Below are 21,845 nucleotides of genomic sequence, written 5' to 3'. Positions count from 1 at the left end.
AGACCGCAAAAGGAATGAAGCTGCTCAGGCCAAGAGAACAAGAGTCTCTATGGATACCCAGGATCAAGGGACAGAGAAAGGGGCCAAAAACAAGGCCTCTGAGACAACAGAAAGGCCCGCATCAGAGCCACCCTCATCTGGTCCAGGTAGGCTGAAGAAAACTGCCATGAAACTCTTTGGTGGCAAGAAGGGCATCTGTACCCTGCCTAGTTTCTTTGGAGGGGGACGAAGCAAAGGTTCTGGGAAAGGCAGTTCTAAGAAGGGTCTTAGCAAGAGCAAGACCCACGATGGCCTGAGTGAAGCAGTCCATGACCCTGAAGACATTGTCAGTGAAGGAACTGGCCTCTCCTTACCTTTGCCTGAGTCATCATGCCGACTTCCCAGCTCTCAGAGTGTCCATGGGTCTTTGGAGACAGACTCCAGATGCAAGAGGTCTGTGGCTGGAGCCACAGAGAAAGCTGGGGCTGAGAAGGCTCACTTTGTGCCCAAGCCAAAAAAAGGCCTGAAAGGTTTTTTCAGTAGTATCCGGCGTCACCGGAAGAGCAAGGTCTCTGGGCCTGAACAAAGCAATCCAGGAGCCAAGGAGTCTGAGGGGATCAGGGCCAGGCCTCATGAGTACGTGAGCTCAGCCCTTCTGTCGCACACTGATGAGGTCTTCCAAGCCCCAAGAAAAGAAAATGCCAAATCCCAAGATGTCCCTGGGCCAAAAGTTTCTTCAATATCAGAGACTTCTCTGGCAGCCACTGAGAAAGCAGCCTTTAAAGATCCAGAAAAAACCTTGGAGACCTTTGTCTCAGCACTCTTGCAGCCCAAACCTGCCCCTGAAGCCAGTGGTCCAGAGGAGCTGCATAGTCCAGAAACAGGGGAGAAGCTTGTGGCAGGAGAGGTAAATCCACCCAGTGGCCCTTTAGGGGACCAGCTGAGCCTCCTCTTTGGGGATGTCACATCTCTGAAGAGTTTTGACTCACTGACAGGTTGTGGTGACATAATAGCAGAACAGGATATGGATAGTATGACAGATAGCATGGCCTCTGGAGGCCAGAGGGCCAACCGAGATGGAACCAAACGAAGTTCCTGCTTGGTAACCTACCAAGGAGGGGGCGAAGAGATGGCCTTGCCTGATGATGATGATGAGGAAGAAGAGGAAGAGGAGGTGGAATTAGAGGAGGGAGAAGTCAAGGAGGAAGAAGATGATGATTTAGAGTATCTGTGGGCAAGTTCCCAGATGTACCCAAGGCCCATACTAAATCCAGGCTACCATCCCACCACATCCCCAGGCCATCTTGGCTACATGCTTCTTGACCCAGTTAGGTCTTATCCTGGCTCAGCCCCTGGGGAACTTTTGACTCCTCAGAGTGATCAGCAAGAGTCCGCCCCCAATAGTGATGAGGGTTATTATGACTCCACTACACCAGGACTTGAGGATGATTCAGGTGAGGCCCTGGGGCTTGTCCGTAGGGATTGCTTGCCCCGAGACAGCTATAGTGGTGATGCCCTCTATGAGTTCTATGAGCCAGATGATAGTCTTGAGAACTCCCCACCTGGGGATGACTGCCTTTATGACCTCCATGGTCACAGCTCTGAGATGTTTGACCCCTTCTTGAACTTTGAGCCCTTTTCTTCCCCTCGGCCACCTGGAGCAATGGAGACAGAGGAAGAACGGCTAGTGGCCATCCAGAAACAGTTGCTATATTGGGAGCTACAGCGGGAGCAGCGAGAGGCCCGGGAAGCATGTGCCCAAGAGGCTCACACCAGAGAGGCCCATGCTCGAGAGGCCCACACCCGGGAAGCTTATGTCAGAGAGGCCCGACCTCGAGAGGCCTACGCCAGGGAGGCCTGTGGCCAAGAGGTCTGTGGTCGAGAGGCTCAAGTCCGAGAGACACAGGTGCGGCAGGAGAAGCCCATCATAGAGTATCAAATGAGGCCTTTAGGCCCATCAGTGATGGGTCTGGTGGAAGGGGCATCAGGGACCTCTCAGACTTCCCACAGAGGAACCACATCAGCTTTCCCTGCCACTGCAAGCAGCGAGCCAGACTGGAGGGACTTCCGTCCTTTGGAGAAGCGTTTTGAGGGAACCTGCTCCAAGAAAGATCAAAGTACTTGCCTGATGCAACTCTTCCAGAGTGACGCTATGTTTGAGCCAGACATGCAAGAAGCAAATTTTGGAGGATCTCCCAGGAGGGCCTACCCTACTTATTCACCTCCTGAGGAGCCAGAGGAAGAGGATGTTGAGAAGGAAGGGAATGCTACTGTGAGTTTCTCTCAGGCCCTCGTGGAGTTCACCAGCAATGGGAACCTCTTCTCCAGCATGTCTTGCAGCTCTGACTCTGATTCATCCTTCACTCAAAACCTTCCTGAGCTGCCTCCCATGGTGACCTTTGATATCGCTGATGTGGAACGGGATGGGGAAGGCAAGTGTGAAGAAAATCCTGAGTTCCACAATGATGAAGACCTTGCAGCCTCCTTGGAAGCTTTTGAACTGGGCTACTACCAGAAACATGCCTTCAACAACTACCGCAGCCGATTCTACCAAGGCCTACCCTGGGGTGTGAGCAGTCTCCCTCGATACTTGGGACTACCTGGCATGCACCCTCGTCCTCCACCTGCTGCCATGGCCCTCAGCAGGAGGAGCCGCTCCCTTGACACTACTGAGACCCTGGAGCTGGAGCTCTCCAATTCTCACCTGACCCAAGGCTATATGGAGTCTGATGAGCTTCAGGCCCAGCAAGAAGATTCAGATGAAGAAGAGGAGGAGGAAGAATGGGGCCGAGACAGTCCCCTATCTCTCTATACTGAACCTCCAGTAACCTACGACTGGTCTGCCTGGGCTCCCTGTCCTCTCCCAGTGGGGCCTGGCCATGCCTGGATAAGTCCTAGCCAGTTGGATGGGCCTTCTAGCCATCCATTTGGGCAGGCAGTCTGTTGCATATCTCCTCTCACCATGTCAATGTTGCTCTCAGTATCAGGGCCAGAGCCAAGGGCACCTGGGGAATCCAAGTCTCAGCTAGCTCGGCCTTCACACCTACCCCTGCCCATGGGCCCTTGTTATAACCTCCAGCCAAAGGCCTCCCAGAGTGTGAAGGCCAGGCCTCAAGATGTGCTGCTGCCTGTTGATGAGCCCAGTCATTCCTCCATTTCTGGAGGCTTCAGCCCCAGCCCTGTGCCCCAGGCCAAGCCTGTGGGCATTACTCATGGCATCCCTCAGCTGCCCAGGATCCGGCCTGAGCCCCCAGAGCCCCAGCCCATTCACTATGGGGCTTCCAGCCTTGACCTTTCAAAGGAGAAGGCTGAGCAAGGTGCCTCTCTCCCCACCAGCTGCTCCTCCACTGCTATGAATGGGAAATTAGCTGAGTAGTCATCATCAATTCTGGAGTGAGGGGCATGGGGCCTGAGCATGTGAATGGGGATCAGGGTTGGGCAGAGGGGTGGGGGTGGGGGTTACTGTTTAACTTGAAAATCCTTTTGGCCAAGGAAAGCTCCTATGAGTTTTCACCTTTGTTTTCCCACTTCCCTTCTGTGGCCACATTCAGCTCAAGTACATGTGCCCTGGGAGATTGCTGCTTCTATGCTCCAATTTTTGCTTTTGGGTTTTTACCTTGTGACCCATGCAGGGTTTGAGATGCTCTAATTTTGTGCCTATCCCAATTGCCAAGGTGGTGATTTTATATATGTATAAAATCTCTGCAATTTTTCCATCCAGTAGATGAGCAGCCAGGTCTACACTGCCTCCTACTTGGGGACAAGGAGCTTGTTTGCTATTAGCAGTGTAAAATTATGGTACAGATCCTCCCCACTCCCACTTCCTTTGGTCTTGGCATAGCTGCCACCATCACATCAGATAGCATAATCTAGTAGCCCCAGCTAGCTGTCTTCAGAGAGGATCGAGTAGCATGTGTCTCACTGCCTGTTGCTATGGACTTAGGCATCATAACCAGTGAGGGTCTTTTAACCTGGCCTGCTATAGCTTGGGTTGAAGACAAAAATGCTAATTTCCTTAATGTAATGACCAAATTCATCTAGTTGCAAACAAGACAAAATAGGGTTATATTGTAGACACTACCATAGGTCTTGAGCTCCGGAATGATAGGATTTTTTTTTCCTTCTTCGTTTCTTTAAGCTTGTGACAGCCTGAATTGCAGATGCTTTTGAATTTTGGTTCTTTTTTTCTCCAAAGGAAATTTTCGTTATCTCATTACAAGGAACACATTCTTTTAATTGAGATACGGGAAGAGAAGTGGCCTAAACTAGGCTCGGCTGTAGGGGATGGGATTTTTACAGGTTGCGGGGGAAGGATAGGAAAAGGAACTCATTCATTCTTTTCATCAGGAGAGAGGATTTTATACATTGCAGAACTCATGTCAACTCAGCTTCTTAAAAGGGAAAATTGCTTTCCCCCAAAGACAAAAAGTTCCTTAAGCCTTGCCCACCCTTTCACTGGATGCTTTAAAGAGGCTTCATGCTAGCATTCCCAAGAGACAGGACACCAAGGGTATTTAGGTTGCTGTTCCAGTTTTTCTAAAGAGCCTTCATTTTCCAATTAGCCAAGTTCCTAGTATCATCATAGGACTGGGCGTCTTGAGAGGAAAGACTGTGATCTGCCCTCACTCTGCCAAGCTGAAGGACTGATTTGTGCGGTAATTACAGCTCCTTATGGAAAGAATGGCACCCTTATTTCTGCATTCACACAGTTTTCATGTTAAACTAGCTTGGAAATATTGGTGAGGAAGAGTTGCTGTCAGGAAGACATTGCAACAGGCTAATCTTACCAGGCTCTATCTCTCATTAATCACCAGTACGGAGGGGTCCTTTTAAATTTCACCATTGGAAATGGTATATGAAACTTTTTACCTAGGTATGTTGACCCAAATTATTATCCTTGCTTCCTTGATCCTGTCCCCATCTTCTACCCATCTCCATGCTTATTAAGAGTTAAACAGGGCTCTTGCTATTCCAGAAGAGATGCTGTTGCCTGCCACCCCAAGTCAAGATGACTTTGTGGGAAAACTGCCCCTTGGCCATGGGATGTTTGTGCTGGTCTTTGTCACCATTTTTCGGATTGGGGTTGGCCCAGTGCCCCTCCCCACAAAAAGTAAACCTGGATGGTAGAAGGTGTACCCCTGGAAGTACCACATGAATTTGCATGGCACTGACACCAACACTCAAGGGATGCAGACCAGCTCTCCAGGCTGACTTTGTCTGCATTGTGAAGAAATCTGTCAGTCATGAAGCTGGAGAATCAAAGAAGGTGAGAAAGGCCCTCCTCAACCCTAGCATAGCATTCCAAGAGAGAAGTGCCCCAATTCTGGCTTCTCACCAAAGTTGCCCTGGGAGGGTGGGGCTAAAATTGGCCTGGCTGTTTGGCAGGAAGGAGACACTCACCAAATGCCTTTACAACAGAGGAACGCTCACCACTTGCCTCTTCTGTCTCTGCTTGTCCTTCAGGGCAGCATAAGCTCCTGTTTGTATGTAGACTGTGCCAACCACAGCAGGTAGTAGAACCATCACCAACCACCAGAGCCTGCTGGATCACCAACCTGTCTGAGAAGAGAAAAAGTAGGTGGTCAGCCTTTGGCCAAGGGCAGAGAGCTGCCATCTCTAACAAGAGGGCAGTAAGAGATGCCACCTCTGAAGAGGGCAGTCATAGCCCTGACACACATTGCTGGGCTTTGGAAGGTCTCATATCACAGTAAGTTTTAGGACTCAGCATCAGCTCATGGTTTGAACACTGTTGCCTGCAAGTCCTTTCACTGTCCTGGCCAGCCCAGACATAGGATCCTCACCACCAGAAATAAGGCAGTCAGGGTGCATGGCTGCAGAAGCAGACTCCTTTGAGTCTACTCTAGATCCAAGCAGTTCATTTCTGAATCCCAGCTGTGGCCCAGAAGAGGAAGGAGGACCAGCTGGAGACTCGTGTGACAGCACAGGGTGACACTGGGAGAGCCAGCCAAGCTCTAGGCCTCTCACCAAACATACACCAGTGTTTGCTTGGCTAACACCGAATATGTCCCAGACTACTAAATGTGTAGATGTTAAGTCCGCAAATGAACACCATTTCAGCATTGCAAGGTCAATGTTTTTGGATGTGACTTCACAAGAAGGTACCACTTGAGAGAAGGTGACTGCTCTTATCTTGCCCAGCAAGCAGGCTTATATATAGTGTCAGATAGCGCTGATCCTGAGAATTCCCAAATGAGACTGATCCTTAGGGGACCAATGACTGTGGATAGAGAAGACCACCTAGAATGTCACTCCCAGGGCTGTCAATTTCTCTGTTTTAACGCCTTCAAGGAAGCCCTGCCTTGGGGCTCTTTTAGGGCCTGCCCCAATCATCTGGATTCAACTTAGGCACCAGTCCACGAGCCTTCTGGGCCAAAGGCTTTGGTCAACACCAGTTTTTCTCCCTCAATACTGTACCAAGGAGGGAAGTAGCTTCCCACACCCAGGGTGCATTCCCCTCATCCTGCTGCCAGTGACTTTCCTACCCTTGCCAGTGCTACCACTCCACCTGCCCTCGGCCCTCAGGCCCAATTGCTAGAGGGAGACGGGGTTTAGCAGGGAGACTTCAAGTTTACCCATGTGTATGTTGCATCCAAGTTGTTTTTAATATATATATATATATATATCAAAAGTCAATTATCTATTTTTGTATTGTTTGCATTTTATATTCATGGAAAACAATGTATCAATTGTTTTTTTCTGATATATTTTATTTTTAAGCGGTGCTGTTTACAGTTTTAGACAAAACGAAGATGACACAAAAATTGCTGCTGCTTGTGCAGAGGGCTGGCATCTCAATTGCCCAGGACCCTCGCTCTTTCCCCTCTCCCCATCCCTGATGTATCGCACTGTCCATCCCCTCCCTCCATGATAGGGACAGCATAAGATGCCCAGGTATTAAGATAAATGCCAGGTGACTCAGGCATGTGGAACCTGGTAGATAGCATGTCTTTTTATGGTTTTATTTTTTTTTTCTTTCAGACTCACCCTTCCCTGTGTGTAGATCTTCTAGTACTCATGTCTGTGTCTTTCTGTTTCCTCTTTATGTTTTCCGCTCTAGTTTCGAAACCAGAATGCCCATGTTTTGCTATTTGTCATGTTGGGTTTCTCCAAAGAGCATTTTGGGGGTATTCTCCACCCAGTAAGGAGGGCAGGAAATTTCTCAACTATTCCACCTTTCCCCAAGAAGCTGGGGGAGACAAATGAAAGTGATGCTTGAACCATCAGGAATTGGCCATCTCATTGAGGAAACCCTTACATGGGACTTTCCAGGAGCTCAGTTGATTGTGACATTCACCCAGAAGAGACGTTGGGGAATTCCTTGATCCCTCTTGCTGCTTTGGGGGAATCTCTTCCTCTACCACCATTCCCACTCCCCTGCTGTGCTCCAGCTCACACGTGGATGGAACTTTGGGGGAACAGTGACTATTAGGGTGATGGCTTGCTGGCCTGATTCCCTACTTTTCCATTATATAGTCACTCCAAAGAAGAAAATTCACATGGCATGTGTGTGTGTGAGGACTGGACCTACTGAGAGGCGGGGCTTTAATTATTATTCTTGTTACTATTGGTGCTTATTTTCCCTGATATATACGGGGGCAGGGTGGGGTGGGGTGGGGTGCGGGGGGAACCAAGAATGTATACTTAGGTCATGTTAAATAAAATGGCTGGGGGACAAAGGGAAGAAGTTGGAAACTGCAGTACATCCTTACCCCAGGTATAAGAGTTCTTTCTCTCCCGGTGAAAAATGGGAAGCATGGCCCCTGGATGTGCCCTAGCTTCCCCTTCCCTATCCCTGAGACATCATAGAATTGCCTGGATTGTGACCTATCCAATCCTAGTTCTCATTGATGTCTAGATATCTTGATGCACTGCCTGTTTGTAACAACGAATATTTCTTTTACTGAATGTTAATAAACTGGGTTCAAGAGGGACCCCCGGTCACTAAAGCGCATTCTTGTGGTTTGTTCCACATTAGTATGCCTGTGACCCATGGTTGCTGGGTTTGCCCTTGAAGGGAAATGAAGTAAGCAAAGGGATGTGAGCCGGTCAACTAGCAAGGGGGAAAGAAGACAGAGCTGAAAGTAAAGGAAACTTTAGCTTCAGTTCATCCAAACCATGCCCTGCATCTCAATCTGATGATGTAGCACTCTCCATCATATTGTCCGTGGCCTGAAACCTGCCAGGGAGCTGGCTAGCACTTCTGAAATTAATCTCAGTTCATATAAATGTGTTAGCCTCCCCACCATCTGGGAGGCAGAGGTGTGAACCTCTTACCCATGGCTCCAGCAAAAGGATACACTTAATGACTCAGGCCAACCTGAAAAGAATAGCAGCCTTTACTCAGGCCTATGGACAGAGCTGCTGGCCAGGCTGCCCCAGAGATGGTCAGGCCTATGGGCAGAGATGCTGGCCAGGCTGCCCCACCTATTTAATTGTGGGGCTGAGTGGGGAGCATGTGGCTTCTGCCCTATTGTAAGTCATCTCATCTGTTGGCACCAGAGGTGTACCACAGCAATAACTCAGTCACCTAGGTCATATCCTAATTTCCAGGCCTTTTCTAGCCTAAGCAGTAATCACTCTCCCCCTTTCTATTACCTGTGCCATCAACTAGGAGAAGGTGACTGTGTTAATGGCTCAAATTTCTCTAATCTAAACTCTTACCATTTGTCCCTGGTAAGCAAAGGTGTCTGGCATCTCTTGGTGGGCTTCCTTGAGTTCTGCCCAATTGTCATGTCCAAGCGAGGAGGACTAAAATAGCTGCTTGAATGTGCTATGGATAGTGCTCCTAGGCTCCTTGGGGCCCCTTTTCAGACTAAGATGCTTATTGGCCCCCAGGACCTCATGAATCAAGCAAAGCCAAAATAGGCACATATTAGTAAGAGAGAAAAAGGAATATTCTGGGAGGGAAGTTGATAATGATGTATAGAAATGGAATTCTCTGTCCTGGGCTCTCATGAAAGGAAGTATAGTTGCTCAGGGGACTTTTGGGGCAATGCCTTCTGGAAAGGCCTTATTACATCCATGGGAAATTCATGGGGGTCAGGGAGGCTTAGATTTCTTGTAATTTTTGCCCCTCATTAATCAGTGAGGACTTGGGCAAATCCATTCTCCTTGTGAGTCTCAGTTTCCCCAATAATAATATATGGGTGGAATGGGCATACATTAGGCTTTCCTGATGGCTCAGCAGGTAAAGAATCTTCCTGCAATGCAGGAGATGAGAGTTCGATCCCTGGGTCGGAAAGATCTCCTGGGGGAGGAAATGGTAACCCGCTCCAGTGTTCTTGCCTGGAGAATCCCCATGGACAGAGGAATCTGGTGGGCTACAGTCCAAAGTATTGCAAAGAGTTGGACATGACTGAGTGACTAAGCACACACACACAGCACATGGGCATAAATTTGACTAGACTAGTTTCCATATGTAAGACAGAAGACTGGGCTACCCCCAAGTGACCTATGGAATTTTGTCAACTACCTAAGTCCAGCATGCCCCACCCTATTCTAATTCAGTTGGACTTGGGGGAAGTTCTGTTGTGGTTCCCAGCATGACTGATGTATTAGACCTCTTCCTGTTCTACTGTGACTACTGGCTACCTTCTCTGTGACCTCCTGGGGAGTCCTTAGCAATACTGGAGAGAGCTATTGGTGGAGGGAACCTCTAAAGACCTTTCTTAGATCATCAAGAAAACTGCCTTGGTCAGCTCTAGTGCTATTCTGTGGTCTGCTTGGGCGCTGGGGTTGTGCGTAGTGAATGGCCCTTCGTTGTTCCTCATTTCTGTTTAGAGCAGATGGAAATCTGATAGACAAGAGACATCTGTGCAAGTCTTTTGGAGGATACTGTAGACAAGCTGCTAGCTCTCTACTGCCTCTACCCTGACTGGATTCTGGGCCCCAGTGACTGTGTTCCTCTTCTCTCTGGATAATTTCTAGACTTTGTTCTGTATGACTTTTGGGGGGCAGACCTAGCAAATAGGAACAAGTGGCCTGCAAATTCCTTCTGTCTCCATTATTTTCTAAAAGGCCCCTGAAGCATTTGGGCAAAATGGATGACTGCAAGTCAGGATGGGTAAGAGGATGGGCAGGCTGGGGTGAAAGATGTGGTGTAAGAGAATACTGCTAATAATTTTCCAAGCACAAAATAAATAATATAATTGATATGTTCCATGCACTAGACACTTTAATTGCATTATCTTGTGTAATGTTTACCTTAACTGTACGAGGTTGACATTATTGTATCTGCATTTTCAGATAAGAAAATAGCCTCAGAAAGGTTAAGACCCTTGCCAAAATTCACACAACCAGGTCATTAGACTTCAAATCTGCTTTTTCTGTTGCATTTGTAGTGAAGCTGCTGTTTTGATGTACATTGCGGTTCTAGGAGTTGAATCTCAGCAGCAGGCCCAAAGTCAGAGCATCCTAAAGCTAAACTAGACCTCTGGCTGCCTCTTTATCCCATTGAGCCCAGCCAAGCTTCCTAGCTCCAAGCCCAGGTTAGAGGCCCTTGTGAGCCCAGGGAGCAACTACTTTCCCCCATTCCCACCTCTAGCCTTGGATCTCTTGAGAATTGTTCCCAGCCAGGTGGGCCTATCCCTTCTCCCATTTAAATCTGCTAATAAGCAGCCTGGGGAAAAAAAGATGACTAGCAGAGTGAATCAATAGATGTGAGCTTGGAGAACTGGCATCTGGCCACTCAGACCTTCACCATCAATTGGAGCATTTCCTCATGAAGAGTTAATTGCAAATCACTGAACAGTCACAATGAGAAACAGTCTCATTTTCTGGAAGAATAATTGCTGTCTGATGGGCTCTTGAAAGCTACTCTCCTCTATTCCTTCAGTTTCTCTCCTGCTTTTCCACTTCCTCCCTCTGGATGCCTGAACATATTTTCTCTCAGCCCACGGAGAACCTCATGAGATTTCCAATGGGCTCCTATGTAGAACCCAGTGCCAACATGAAGTGCGTGCTCTGTCTGTCCACAAATGCTATGACTAAAATTAATATTTATGTCCTTCAAGAGGCAGAAAATGGAATGGACATCCGTGTCCATCCACAAACTCAGATATGGCCAGGCAAGAAAATAGTCCTTGTTTGTTTTATTTAAAGTAACTGAATTCTGACTCCAAACCTCCCATTCTAGCAGAGAAGCAGAAAACTCCATGTTTTTGACTGGGGACCAACTTAAGGTTGGCACTGGAATCCAAGGGGTACTTGTATTACCCAGAAATTAAGGCAAGGGCAACTAATCTCTAATCTATTCCAGTCACCACTGATATCCTTATTTTCCATGCCTGCAGTGATGGAAGAGAAGCTGAGAGCCCCAGGGTCCTAGGTCCTACCTCCCTCTGGGTACCTTAAAACCATCTCCTCCTCATCTCTGAGGCACTGCCCTAAGCCATTTTTGTGCTTCTCTACTGACCCAGACTTAGGAGCTCTGCATTTCCGCGTGGGGCTGGGAGTGGGAGGGATCCTTCTTCATTTTTTTTTCTTTCAGGACTTTTCCTTGTCCTTTATGATTATATATCAATGGTGTTTTCATACTTTTATAAAAGAGTGATGGATTCAGTGATGTCAGCCTGCTTTGGCTTCCTACACTGTGAAATCCATCTTGCAAGAGGTCTTTTAAGGGCCTGGTTACCTTTCTCCTTCAATAAAGCAGTATTTTGTGGCAGGGTAATTTCTGGAAATATTCATGTTTATTTGTTTGCTTCCCCTCTATATCCCCATATCCCCGCTACCTGGAGGTAAAGTCAAGTCGCTTAGTCGTGTCCGACTCTTTGCGACCCCGTGGACTGTAGCCCACCAGGCTCCTCTGTCCATGGGATTCTCCAGGCAAGAATACTGGAGTGGGTTGCCATTTCCTTCTCCAGGGGATCTTCCTGACCCATTGCATCCTGCAATGCAGGAGACGCTTTATCCTCTGAGCCACCAGGGAAACCCAGGTTCAATCCCTGGGTTGGGAAGATCCCCTGGAGAAGGAAATGGCAACCCACTCCAATATTCTTGCCTGGAGAATCCCATGGACAGAGGAGCCTGGTGGGCTACAGTCCAGGGGTCGCAAAGAGTCGGACATGACCGAGCGACTTCACTTTCACTTTACCTCCATGTAGCCGGGATATGGGTTATAGAGGGGAAGCAAACAAATAAACATGAATATTTCCAGAAATTACCCTGCCACAAAATACTGCTTTATTGAAGGAGAAAATTATTTCACTGTCCTACAATTTAGGACACCAAGATTTTAGTCCCTGTTCTACCTGCAATTGATGGAAAATTCATATCTCAGAACCTCAGGTTCTTCATCCTTAAATGAGTTGAAGAACACAGAGTCTCAGACTGTGGTCCTTTCCTCACCCTTTCCTGTTTGATGCTTAAATTCTTCCTATATCATCTGTCTTGCTCCTGCTCACCTTCACTGGCATAGATTCCTGGGGCAGTTTTAATGCCTAAGCTGTCCCTATTTATGTTGAGCTGGAATAGGCCTAGCTTAGTCCCTGGGAGTCACACAGATCCTTTTTGCTATCTACTCTCTTTGCCCCATAACAGTCCTTCCAGATCTGAAGGCAGAGATGGTATTCTTTGCTTCAACAAATGTTAAGTACCTATTCTAGGTGCTGAGGGTCCAGCAGTGAATAAGCACGATTAAAGAAAAAATCCCTCTCCCCAACCCCCCCGCTTATGGGACTTACTTTTTTCTGCAGGTGGGCAGATAATGAAGCAAAATAAAGTTATTGTATGTCAGATGGTGATAGGTACAATGGAGGGAAATAAATGAAAGACAGGAGGTTCCAATTTAAAATAGAGTGGTCAAGAGAAGACTCACTGTGCAGGTCACATTTGAGAGAACTGAAACCTCAAGGTAAGAGAAGATAATAAATACCAGGAACAACCATGAGTCCAGTGTACCTGAAGTGGAGTCAGTGAAGGGATGAGGTCACAGAGGTAATGTTGGAGTGTCACAGAGGTAAGAGGGGAGGAGAGAATGACATGGAGAAGGAAATGGCAACCCACTCCAGTGTTCTTGCCTGGAGAATCCCAGGGACCGGGGAGCCTGGTGGGCTGCCGTCTATGAGATCACACAGAGTGGGACACAACTGAAGCGACTTAGCAGCAGCAGCAGCAGAGAATGACATGGCCTGATTCTTGTTATCTGGTGTTGTATCTTTTCCAGGCAAAACAGTGTTACATCCTTCCAGTCTTTCCTCATATGTCCTTGGTCTAAGTCCCTTCCCCAGCCTTCTCAATCCATGCTGAATGCACTCCACTATTAGTGGCCCTCTTCAAGTGTGAGTCTCAGAACAAGACTCTAGGCAAATTCATCTAGGTCCTTTTTTATTACTCCTGAACACCTGCAAGAGGCTAAGTGGTATGAGTTTTCAGTCAAACAGACCTTGATTCTCTTTTTGGTTCCACAACCTACTTATGTGAGCTTGGATAAGTGAGACGTTCGCTAAGCCTCAGAATCTTCATCTATAAAATGGAAGAAATAATCTATACCTTGTGGGGATTAGCAATGATGTGTATAAAACTTCTCTATCCAGTGCCTGGCCCATGCGGGCCCTACCCAGATGATGGTCAATCTCAGTTGTCATTGTGGCCTGTACCCTTGGCACATAGGCAACCTCAATTTGGATCCTTAGTAGGTGTGGACCCTATAGTGGTTGAGAATCTAGTCAACCTGGTCACCCTATGTGAAGACCTAAACTGCTCAAGAAATATGAGTATGGGCCCTTAATATTTGTCTCACTGAGTTTTGTGAGTGCCTGTTGGTGGCTAGACTTAAGCATCCCAGAAAAGCCAGAGCTGTCAGCATCCAGGATCAAGGTCCCATGCCCCACCCCAAGGGAAGGTAGAACTGGAGACTTCAAGGAGGATAAGTGACAAGTTTGTTTCTTTTATCAGAAATTGGAAATGCCTGGTGCCAGGAAACCTATAGCAGGCTGTACCTGGAAGAGCATGATAAGGTCTGAGCTGTATAATTAAGACCATCATCTAAGTAAGGAGCTTAAGGTAGGCATGAGAAGCTCAGGTGCAAAGGGAGGAAGAAAGTGAGGAACAGTGGGACCAAACAGGTGAGCAGGAAGGAGATAACAATGGATGGTGCTTGGTGTCAAGGCTGAGCTTTTATGAGTTGCCAACAACTGTTTGTGTAGGCATGTGAACTGTATCTACATACAGGGTGCAAACAAAGGACTAACCAAAAATACTTTCCTAGGGTCCCTCCCTTGAGGGCTGCTTTCAGGCCTTAAAGACAAGTATTTGTAGGATATTTATAATGCCACTTCTGGGGCTGGACTTAAAGGTATGCCAGTCTGAAGTACCCTACTCACCTGAAGTTGAAAAAATAATGGCTTGGGACAGGCATGTGTAGAGAGCAGCCAGAGTGTGTAACAGGCAAGTCCTTGAGATTCTGAATAGGTCTGTCAACAGACCTGAGCATGTTTTCTCCCCTGCTAAATGGAGTCATTAATGTCTACTCAGCCTCTCTCTCCAACCAATCCTGTGCTTCAGCAGAGACTACCTTCATTTTTCCTACTGGAAAATGTGTGCATGCTAAGTCGCTTCAGTCATGTCTGACTCTTTGCGACCCTATGAACTGTAGCCCACCAGGCTCCTCTGTCTGTGGGGATTCTCCAGGCAAGAGTGGGTTGCCATGCCCTTCTCCAGGGGATCTTCCCTACCCAGGGATTGAGCTAGCCTCTCTTATGTCTCCTACATTGGCAGGCGTTTTCTTTACCACTAGGGCCACCTGGGAATGCAGTAGATAGTAAATGTGAAGGTACTTTTTAAAAAGTTGTAAAAGGCTACAGAAAAGCAAAATTACAGTAGTATTCAGATGCTTTGGTACTGGTTGTCTGCCCTCTATGAGCTCATTTTTCTCACAAAGTCAGGGCCCTGTGAAAAGGCATTTGTACCTACCAGTAGCCAGATCCCCTCTGCTAAAAATGACATTCTATTGGGTTGAAGTACGTGAATTATCCAGTCATTGGATACAGTGACTTAAGAGTTTTATTTTTGACTTGTATGTGTGGGGCGTATTTTTTTTTAATTGCCATAACTAAAGGAATTCACTTTCTTAATGCTCCCAACCTCTCAATCTCAGTTTATCCCCAACTTCCTCATTCAATCAGATAAGAATATGAATTCCTATCCTGTCTTCCTCCTGCCTTCCTCCTAAAATAGATATGCAAATTATTTGGAAAACTGTAAAGCAAAGTGCCAAAATGGTTGTCATTATTACTGGCATTTTCTGTGCAATTTGGATTCTTCAGGAGAAGGCTTCATGTTCAAATTGACCATTGCTACCCTCATCCTGAGATCCTTTACTAAATGTTATAAAGGGATGTAGAGATGAGCAGTGGTATGTTACAGCCAACTTGTACCAACTCTTAAGAACAAATTGTGCATGCACATCTCTTCCCAACTCCACATTCAGTGACATCACATGGTAGTGGTGCTTTAGTTGTTAAGTCATGTCCGACTCTTGCAACCCCATGGACTGTAGCCTGCCAGGCTCCTCTGTTTGTGGGATTCTCCAGGCAAGAATACTGGAGGGGATTGCCATTTCCTTCTCCAGGGAATCTTTCCAACCCAGGAATCAAACCTGGGTCTCCTGCATTGCAGGCAGATTCTTTACCGACAGAGCTACGAGGGAAAACATCACATTGGTAGATGAAATTAGCAATGATGAAAGTAATTCCATCTATGGAAATGGGCAAACACTATAAATATGAATTTTTTTCAAAAATCTAGAATTGTTTCAATCATAAAGGATCTGCCAATTTAGCAGTGGTGTGTGTGTTTCCATGTATGTATGTCTGACTGCACATGCATACATTTTGTGTGAAAGTGGTAGGGTAAGCAGGCACATGATTACAATAGATGAAAATACTAAGTTGAACCATGTAATACTGCTGTTTGTGCTAGTCAAAACTAGGTGAGTATTGGCAGTTTCATATAGTTCAACCTAACAGAATGTCATCTTTAGCAGAGGGGAGTACTTGGAATGGAAAAGGCCCCCTGAGGCCCCTCAGATGGCCTGAGGCTGAGCTGGAGTTAGGCCCCAGGGCTCTTAGTTCCTTGTCTTAACCCTAAAGACTTCATTACCACTTTATTTTCCTCTGATTCCTTACCAAAAGGCTCTGACATGAGAAACACAGCACTGATGGGCTAAGATATCCACAGCTCTTTTGCCTCATTGTCTCCACTAAGTTAAAGGTCAGAATCCAGGTCCACATATCCTTATGCCGTAGCCTCATTATTCCACTACACACTTTCTCTCTTCCTCATTCTTTCTCTTCGCTCCACCCTCACCAGTCTGCCTGTGTCTTATACCCTAAGAGTGCCAGATTTTGAATATGTCCAAAAGAGAGCAAAGGGAAGTTATTATAACAGTTGGAAATAGGATCTATGAGGAAAGGTGAAAAGAAGTGTTCCTTGAAAAAAGAAATGTGCCTGTCAACAGGATAATAGTCTTCACATATCAAAAGACTGATACACAGGTGATGCTATACTGGTGTTTTACATTTCCCGAAGGCAGAAGAATTCAACATATCACTTAATGGCATTATCAGCCAGCCAGACTCCTAAAAAGAGTCATTATTGACTCCTTTCTTTTGCTCAGTCACCATATCTAATAAGTCACTAAATTCTCTTGATTCTACCCCCTAAATATCTCCTGAATCAATTACCTCCTTTCCATCTTGGCTGCCATGGTCCTAGGTCAGGCTTTCACCCCTAGTCTCCATGAACTCCATTTTACTCTCAGCTACTGCCACTAGAATGTTCTTTAGAAATCACCAAACTACTCAGGTCATGCCTCTTGTGAAGTCACTATTGCCTATGAAATTAATACTGACTTCCTCACTTGACATTCAAAGACTTCTATCTTATGGCTCCAAATTTTTTATAGTCCTAACTCTTACCACTCTATATACTAGAGTGGTTTCCTCGATAGGCCCCATTTTTACCACCGCAGGGTCTTTATACATGCTCTTCTTTCATACTAGACTTTCACCACCTTTACTCATTGAAATCCTTCTTATCCCTCATGACAACTCCTAAATGTCACCTCATCCTGATTTCCACATCATAGGAGGTTCATTTACTGTTCTGAACCCTGTTCATTTGCCTCTTTGTATTGTTATCCAACTTAGTATAGTAGAGTAGCAGCTTTTAAGTAGGACTGCTTAGGTTCCAGTCCTGACTTTGCTAATTACTAGTCATGTGACTTCCTTGGTGGCTCAGATGGTAAAGAATCCAGGCTTGATCCCTGGGTTGGGAAGATCTTCTGGAGAAAGGAATGGCAGTCCACTCTAGTATTCTTGCCTGGTGAATTCCATGGACAGAGGAGCCTGGTGAGCTATAGTCCATGGGATCACAAAGAGTCAGACACAACTGAGCGACTGACACAGCCGTGTGACACTGAGCAAGTTGCTTAAATTTTCTTGCACATATTTAAAATGGGCAACTCATTAGTACCTCTTTCAGAAGGTGTTATACAATTTTAAACACTTATTAACTTAAATTCATGATGCTATGAAAGTGCTGCACTCAATATGCCAGCAAATTTGGAAACTGAATGCTTACTAACTATAAACTGAAACATAATAAATAGTAAATGCTATTGTTATGTTTATATTCTTGTCTCATCTCTCTGACTAGCCTATTGTTCCTTAAGGGCAAAAGTAATATATTACTGTTCTTTATGACAGGTAGTTGGAGAAGGCAATGGCACTCCACTCCAGTATTCATGCCTGGAAAATCCTATGGACGGAGGAGCCTGGTGGGCTGCAGTCCATGGGATTGCTAAGAGTCGGACACGACTGAGAGACTTCACTTTCATTTTTCACTTTCATCCACTGGAGAAGGAAATGGCAACCCACTCCAGTGTTCTTGCCTGGAGAATCCCAGGGACCGGGGAGCCTGGTGGGCTGCCATCTATGAGGTTGCACAGAGTTGGACATGACTGAAGAAACTTAGCAGCAGCAGCAGCAGCATGACAGGTAGTAATGATTTTTTTAAAATGTTTTACGGGTGTCTTCTGGGCAAAGGAGCCTGGTGGGCTACAGTCCATGGGGTTGCAGAGCTGAACACGACTGATCAACTAACACACACTGGTCCAGATGTGCTTCATTTAAAGTACAATGATAAATTCTGGAAATAACATAAAACATACCAGAGGAGAATGTGAAAAGTGGTAAGAAGAGGTGAACTGGTTAGGGATCATAGAATTAGAGGAATGTAGCACAACAGCAGAACATCATACATCCTCCAACTCATGAAAAAAAGGTGACATAGACCTGGCATTTCCTGACCCCAAACCTAACAACAGAAGGTTGCCAAGGAAGGTTTAAATTTCTCCCACAAAGAACAGATATCCCTGGACAACATCATGTGGTTCCAATGGCACCAGCAAAGAAGATTGACAGGGAGTCTGGATGATAAAAAGCAGTAAAAGGAATCATTTTCCTTCTCTGCCAGGCCTCAGAGTCTACTGTTAAGAGACATCAAGCAACTAGGTGATACCAGCAGGGGGTATCCTAGCAAAACAAATGGCCCAGCCTGGGATATGCTCCTCCTTCTTGCAGGACAGTGACTATTTTCACCCAGTCTAGGTTCACCAGGTAGCCTGGCCTGGGGGATTCTCTCTAACCCCCAAGCAGCAACAACAGAAATAAATGGGAATTCCATCAGGACCAGATAGACCAAGAAGACTAAAATAGTATAGTAAAGACCCAAAGAAAACTACCATCAAAGCCACAGCTAACAAAGGTAGTCCAGGCTACTGTTAAACCTAAACAGAATGACTTCCTTCCAACATAAAACATTTATATAGCACTTAGAGTCTCCTAACACACTATACAAAATATCCATGATAAAATAAAAAAAATCACCTGTCATACAAGAGCCAGGAAAATCAAACTTTAAAGAGAAATAACAATCAACAGATGCCAACACTGAGATAGATGTTGGGAATTATATGAAAAGGATTTTAAAGCAGCCATCAGGGTTGGGAACTCATGTACACCTGTGGTGGATTCATGTCAATGTATGGCAAAACCAATACAGTATTGTAAAGTAAAAAAATAAAAAAAAATTAAAAATTAAAAAAAAATGCTTCAGTAGCCAATAATAAATTCTCCTGAAGCAAATGAAAAATCAGAAAGTCTCAAGAATGAATTAGAAGTTATCAGAAAGAACCAAATAGAAATTTAAAAACAAACAAATTAAAATGTGGGTAGGCTCAAAATTGAAGAAGATAACAGAATCAGTGAACTTGACAGTTTAGTGGCATTTATGCAATCTGAACAACAGAGACAAAATAGGTAGAAAACAATGAACAAAACCACAATACTGGTGGGACTAAATAAAAGATATTATCATTTGAGTCACAGGAGAGAAAAGAGAGTGGAAGTGAAAGAGTATATGAAGAAAAGATAGATGAAAACTTCCAAATTTTGGTGAAAGGCATAAACTTACATATTCAAGAAACTGAATGAACCCCAAATAAGATAAATCCAAGCAATATAATTAAAAGCTGGAAACTAAATAAAAGAAAAAAACCTTGAAATCAGCCATAGAGAAATAATATATTGCTGTAGGGGAAGAAGAATTTGATTTTATTTTAAAAATTATTAAAGAAAATCAGAAGTATATTCAATTTATTTTTTCTCATTTTAGTAAATAAAAACTCAGTGGTTCAAAAATAATTATTTTCATATTGAAATATGATTGAATTATTTATGTTTTGGGTATATAGCATATTGCTTTAGTATTTTTAGATTATGCTCCATTAAAAGAAGTTACAAAATAATGTAAGCCCCTATGTCTCCCTGTGCTGCACAATATATCCTTGTTGCTTTTCTATTTTCTCATAACCCTGTACCACTATTATGCCTCTCTGCTCTTTACTCTTCCCACTGGGAATCATTAGTTTCTTTTCTATATCAGTGAGCCTGTTTCTATTTTACTATTTATATCAGTTTTCTTTATTTTCTTAGATTCCACATATAAGTGATATCTCTGATTTAATCAGTAAGCATTATATTCTCTAGGTCCATTCATGTTGTTGAAAATGGCAGAATTACATTCTTTAATATGGCTGAGTAATACTCCATCATATGTGTGTTAGTTGTTCAGTCGTTTCCAACTCATTTGCCGCTCTGTGGATTGTAACCCATCAGCTCCTCTGTACATGAAATTATCCAGGTAAAAATACTGGAGTGGGTTGCCATTCCCTTCTTCAGGGGATCTTCCTGACCCAGGGATCAAACCCATGTCTCCCATATTGCAGGCAGATTCTTTACCATCTGACCCACCAGGGAAGCCCATTGTATATCTATGACATATCTGCTTTTTTTTTTTTTTTTTGCCAAACTTTGATGATAGCCATTCTATCAGGTGTGAGGTGATATTTCATTGTGGTTTTAATTTGAATTTCTTTAATGGTTAATTATGTTGAACAACTTTTCATGTCCATGTTAGCCATCTGTCACCTTTGGAAAAATGTCTACTCAAGTCTTCTCATTTTTTGATTGGATTTTTTGGGCCTTCAGTTGTATGAACCATTAATATATTTTTATATTAGCCGTTTGGTAGTGATATCAATTGCAAATATTTCTTCCATTCCATATGTTGTCTTTTCATTTTGCCAATGGTTTCCCTTGCTGTGCAAAAACCTTTAAGTTTAATTAGGTCCCATTTGTTTAATTTTGCTTTTATTTCTTTTGCCTGAGGCAGATTTTGGAAAAATGCTATGATTTATGTCAAAGAATGTTCTGCCTATGTTTTCTGCTAAGAATTTTAAGTTTTATCTTCAATCTTTAATTCATTTGAGTTTATTTCTATGTGGTATAAGGAACTATGCTAATTTCATTCTTTTACATATAGTTGTCCAGTTTTCCTGGTACCACTTACTAAAGAGATTGTATTTTCCTTGTTGTATATTCTTCCAAACTTTGTTATGGATTAATTGACCATAGTTGTGTGTATTTATTTCTGGGCTCTCTATTCTGTCCTTTTGTTCTATGTGTCTGTTTTTGTGCCAGTACCACACTGTTTTGATTACTGTAGCTTTGTAATTCAGGGAAGGTGATACCTACAGCTTTGTACTTTTTTACTTTTTTCTCAAAATTGCTTTGGCAATTTGCGGTCTTTCATGTAAAGACTTAAAATATAAATTTTAGAATTATTTCTCCAGTTCTGTGAAAAATGTCATGGGTGTTTTGAGAAAATTACATTAAATTTATAGATTGCTTCAAGAAATTTGGGCATTTTAGCAAAGTTAATCATTCTAATCCAAGAACACTGGATACCTTTCCATTTCTTTGTATAATCTTTAATTTCCTTCCTCAGTGTTTTATAGTTTTCAGAGTGTAAGTCTTTCAACTCGTTGGTTAAGTTTATTCCAAGGAATTTTATTCTGTTTGATGTAATTTTTAAACAGGATTTTTTTTTCACTTTCTTATTCTGATAGTTTATTATTAGTGTATAGAAAAGTAACAGATTTCTGTATATTAATCTTGTCTTCTGAAACTTTGCTGAATTCATTTACTGGTTCTAATAGTTACCTGGTAGAAACTTTAGGATTTTCTATATAAAGTATCATGTAGATGACAGTAGTGACACTTTTACTTCTTCTCTCCCAATTTGGATGCCATCTATTTCCTTTTATTGTCTGAATGCAATGGCTAAGACTTCTGATACTATATTAAATAGAAATGGTGAGAGTGGCCATCCTTGTTTCTCTTTCCTCAATTTAGAGGAAAGACTTTCAAATTTTCACCATTGAGTATGATGTTAACTGTGGATTTGTCATAAATGGCCTAGCTAATGTTTGAGATATGTTC

General features: G+C 44.3%; 1 protein-coding gene across 1 annotated transcript; it reads left to right on the top strand.

Annotated features, from left to right (window-relative positions):
- Positions 1 to 10: 10 nt before the first annotated feature.
- On the top strand, positions 11 to 7,946 carry AMER1 (APC membrane recruitment protein 1; the record flags this gene model as incomplete). Its single annotated transcript, XM_018044564.1, has 1 exon — positions 11 to 7,946. A coding segment is annotated over one exon (3,345 nt), but the record flags the coding sequence as incomplete, so codon positions are not given.
- Between the last annotated feature and the right edge of the window lie 13,899 nt (positions 7,947 to 21,845).

This window comes from Capra hircus, unplaced genomic scaffold, assembly GCF_001704415.2.
Source record: "Capra hircus breed San Clemente unplaced genomic scaffold, ASM170441v1, whole genome shotgun sequence".
NCBI lineage: Eukaryota > Metazoa > Chordata > Mammalia > Artiodactyla > Bovidae > Capra > Capra hircus.
Note: the sequence above shows the minus strand (reverse complement) of the source record. Positions and strands in the feature narration are given on the sequence as shown.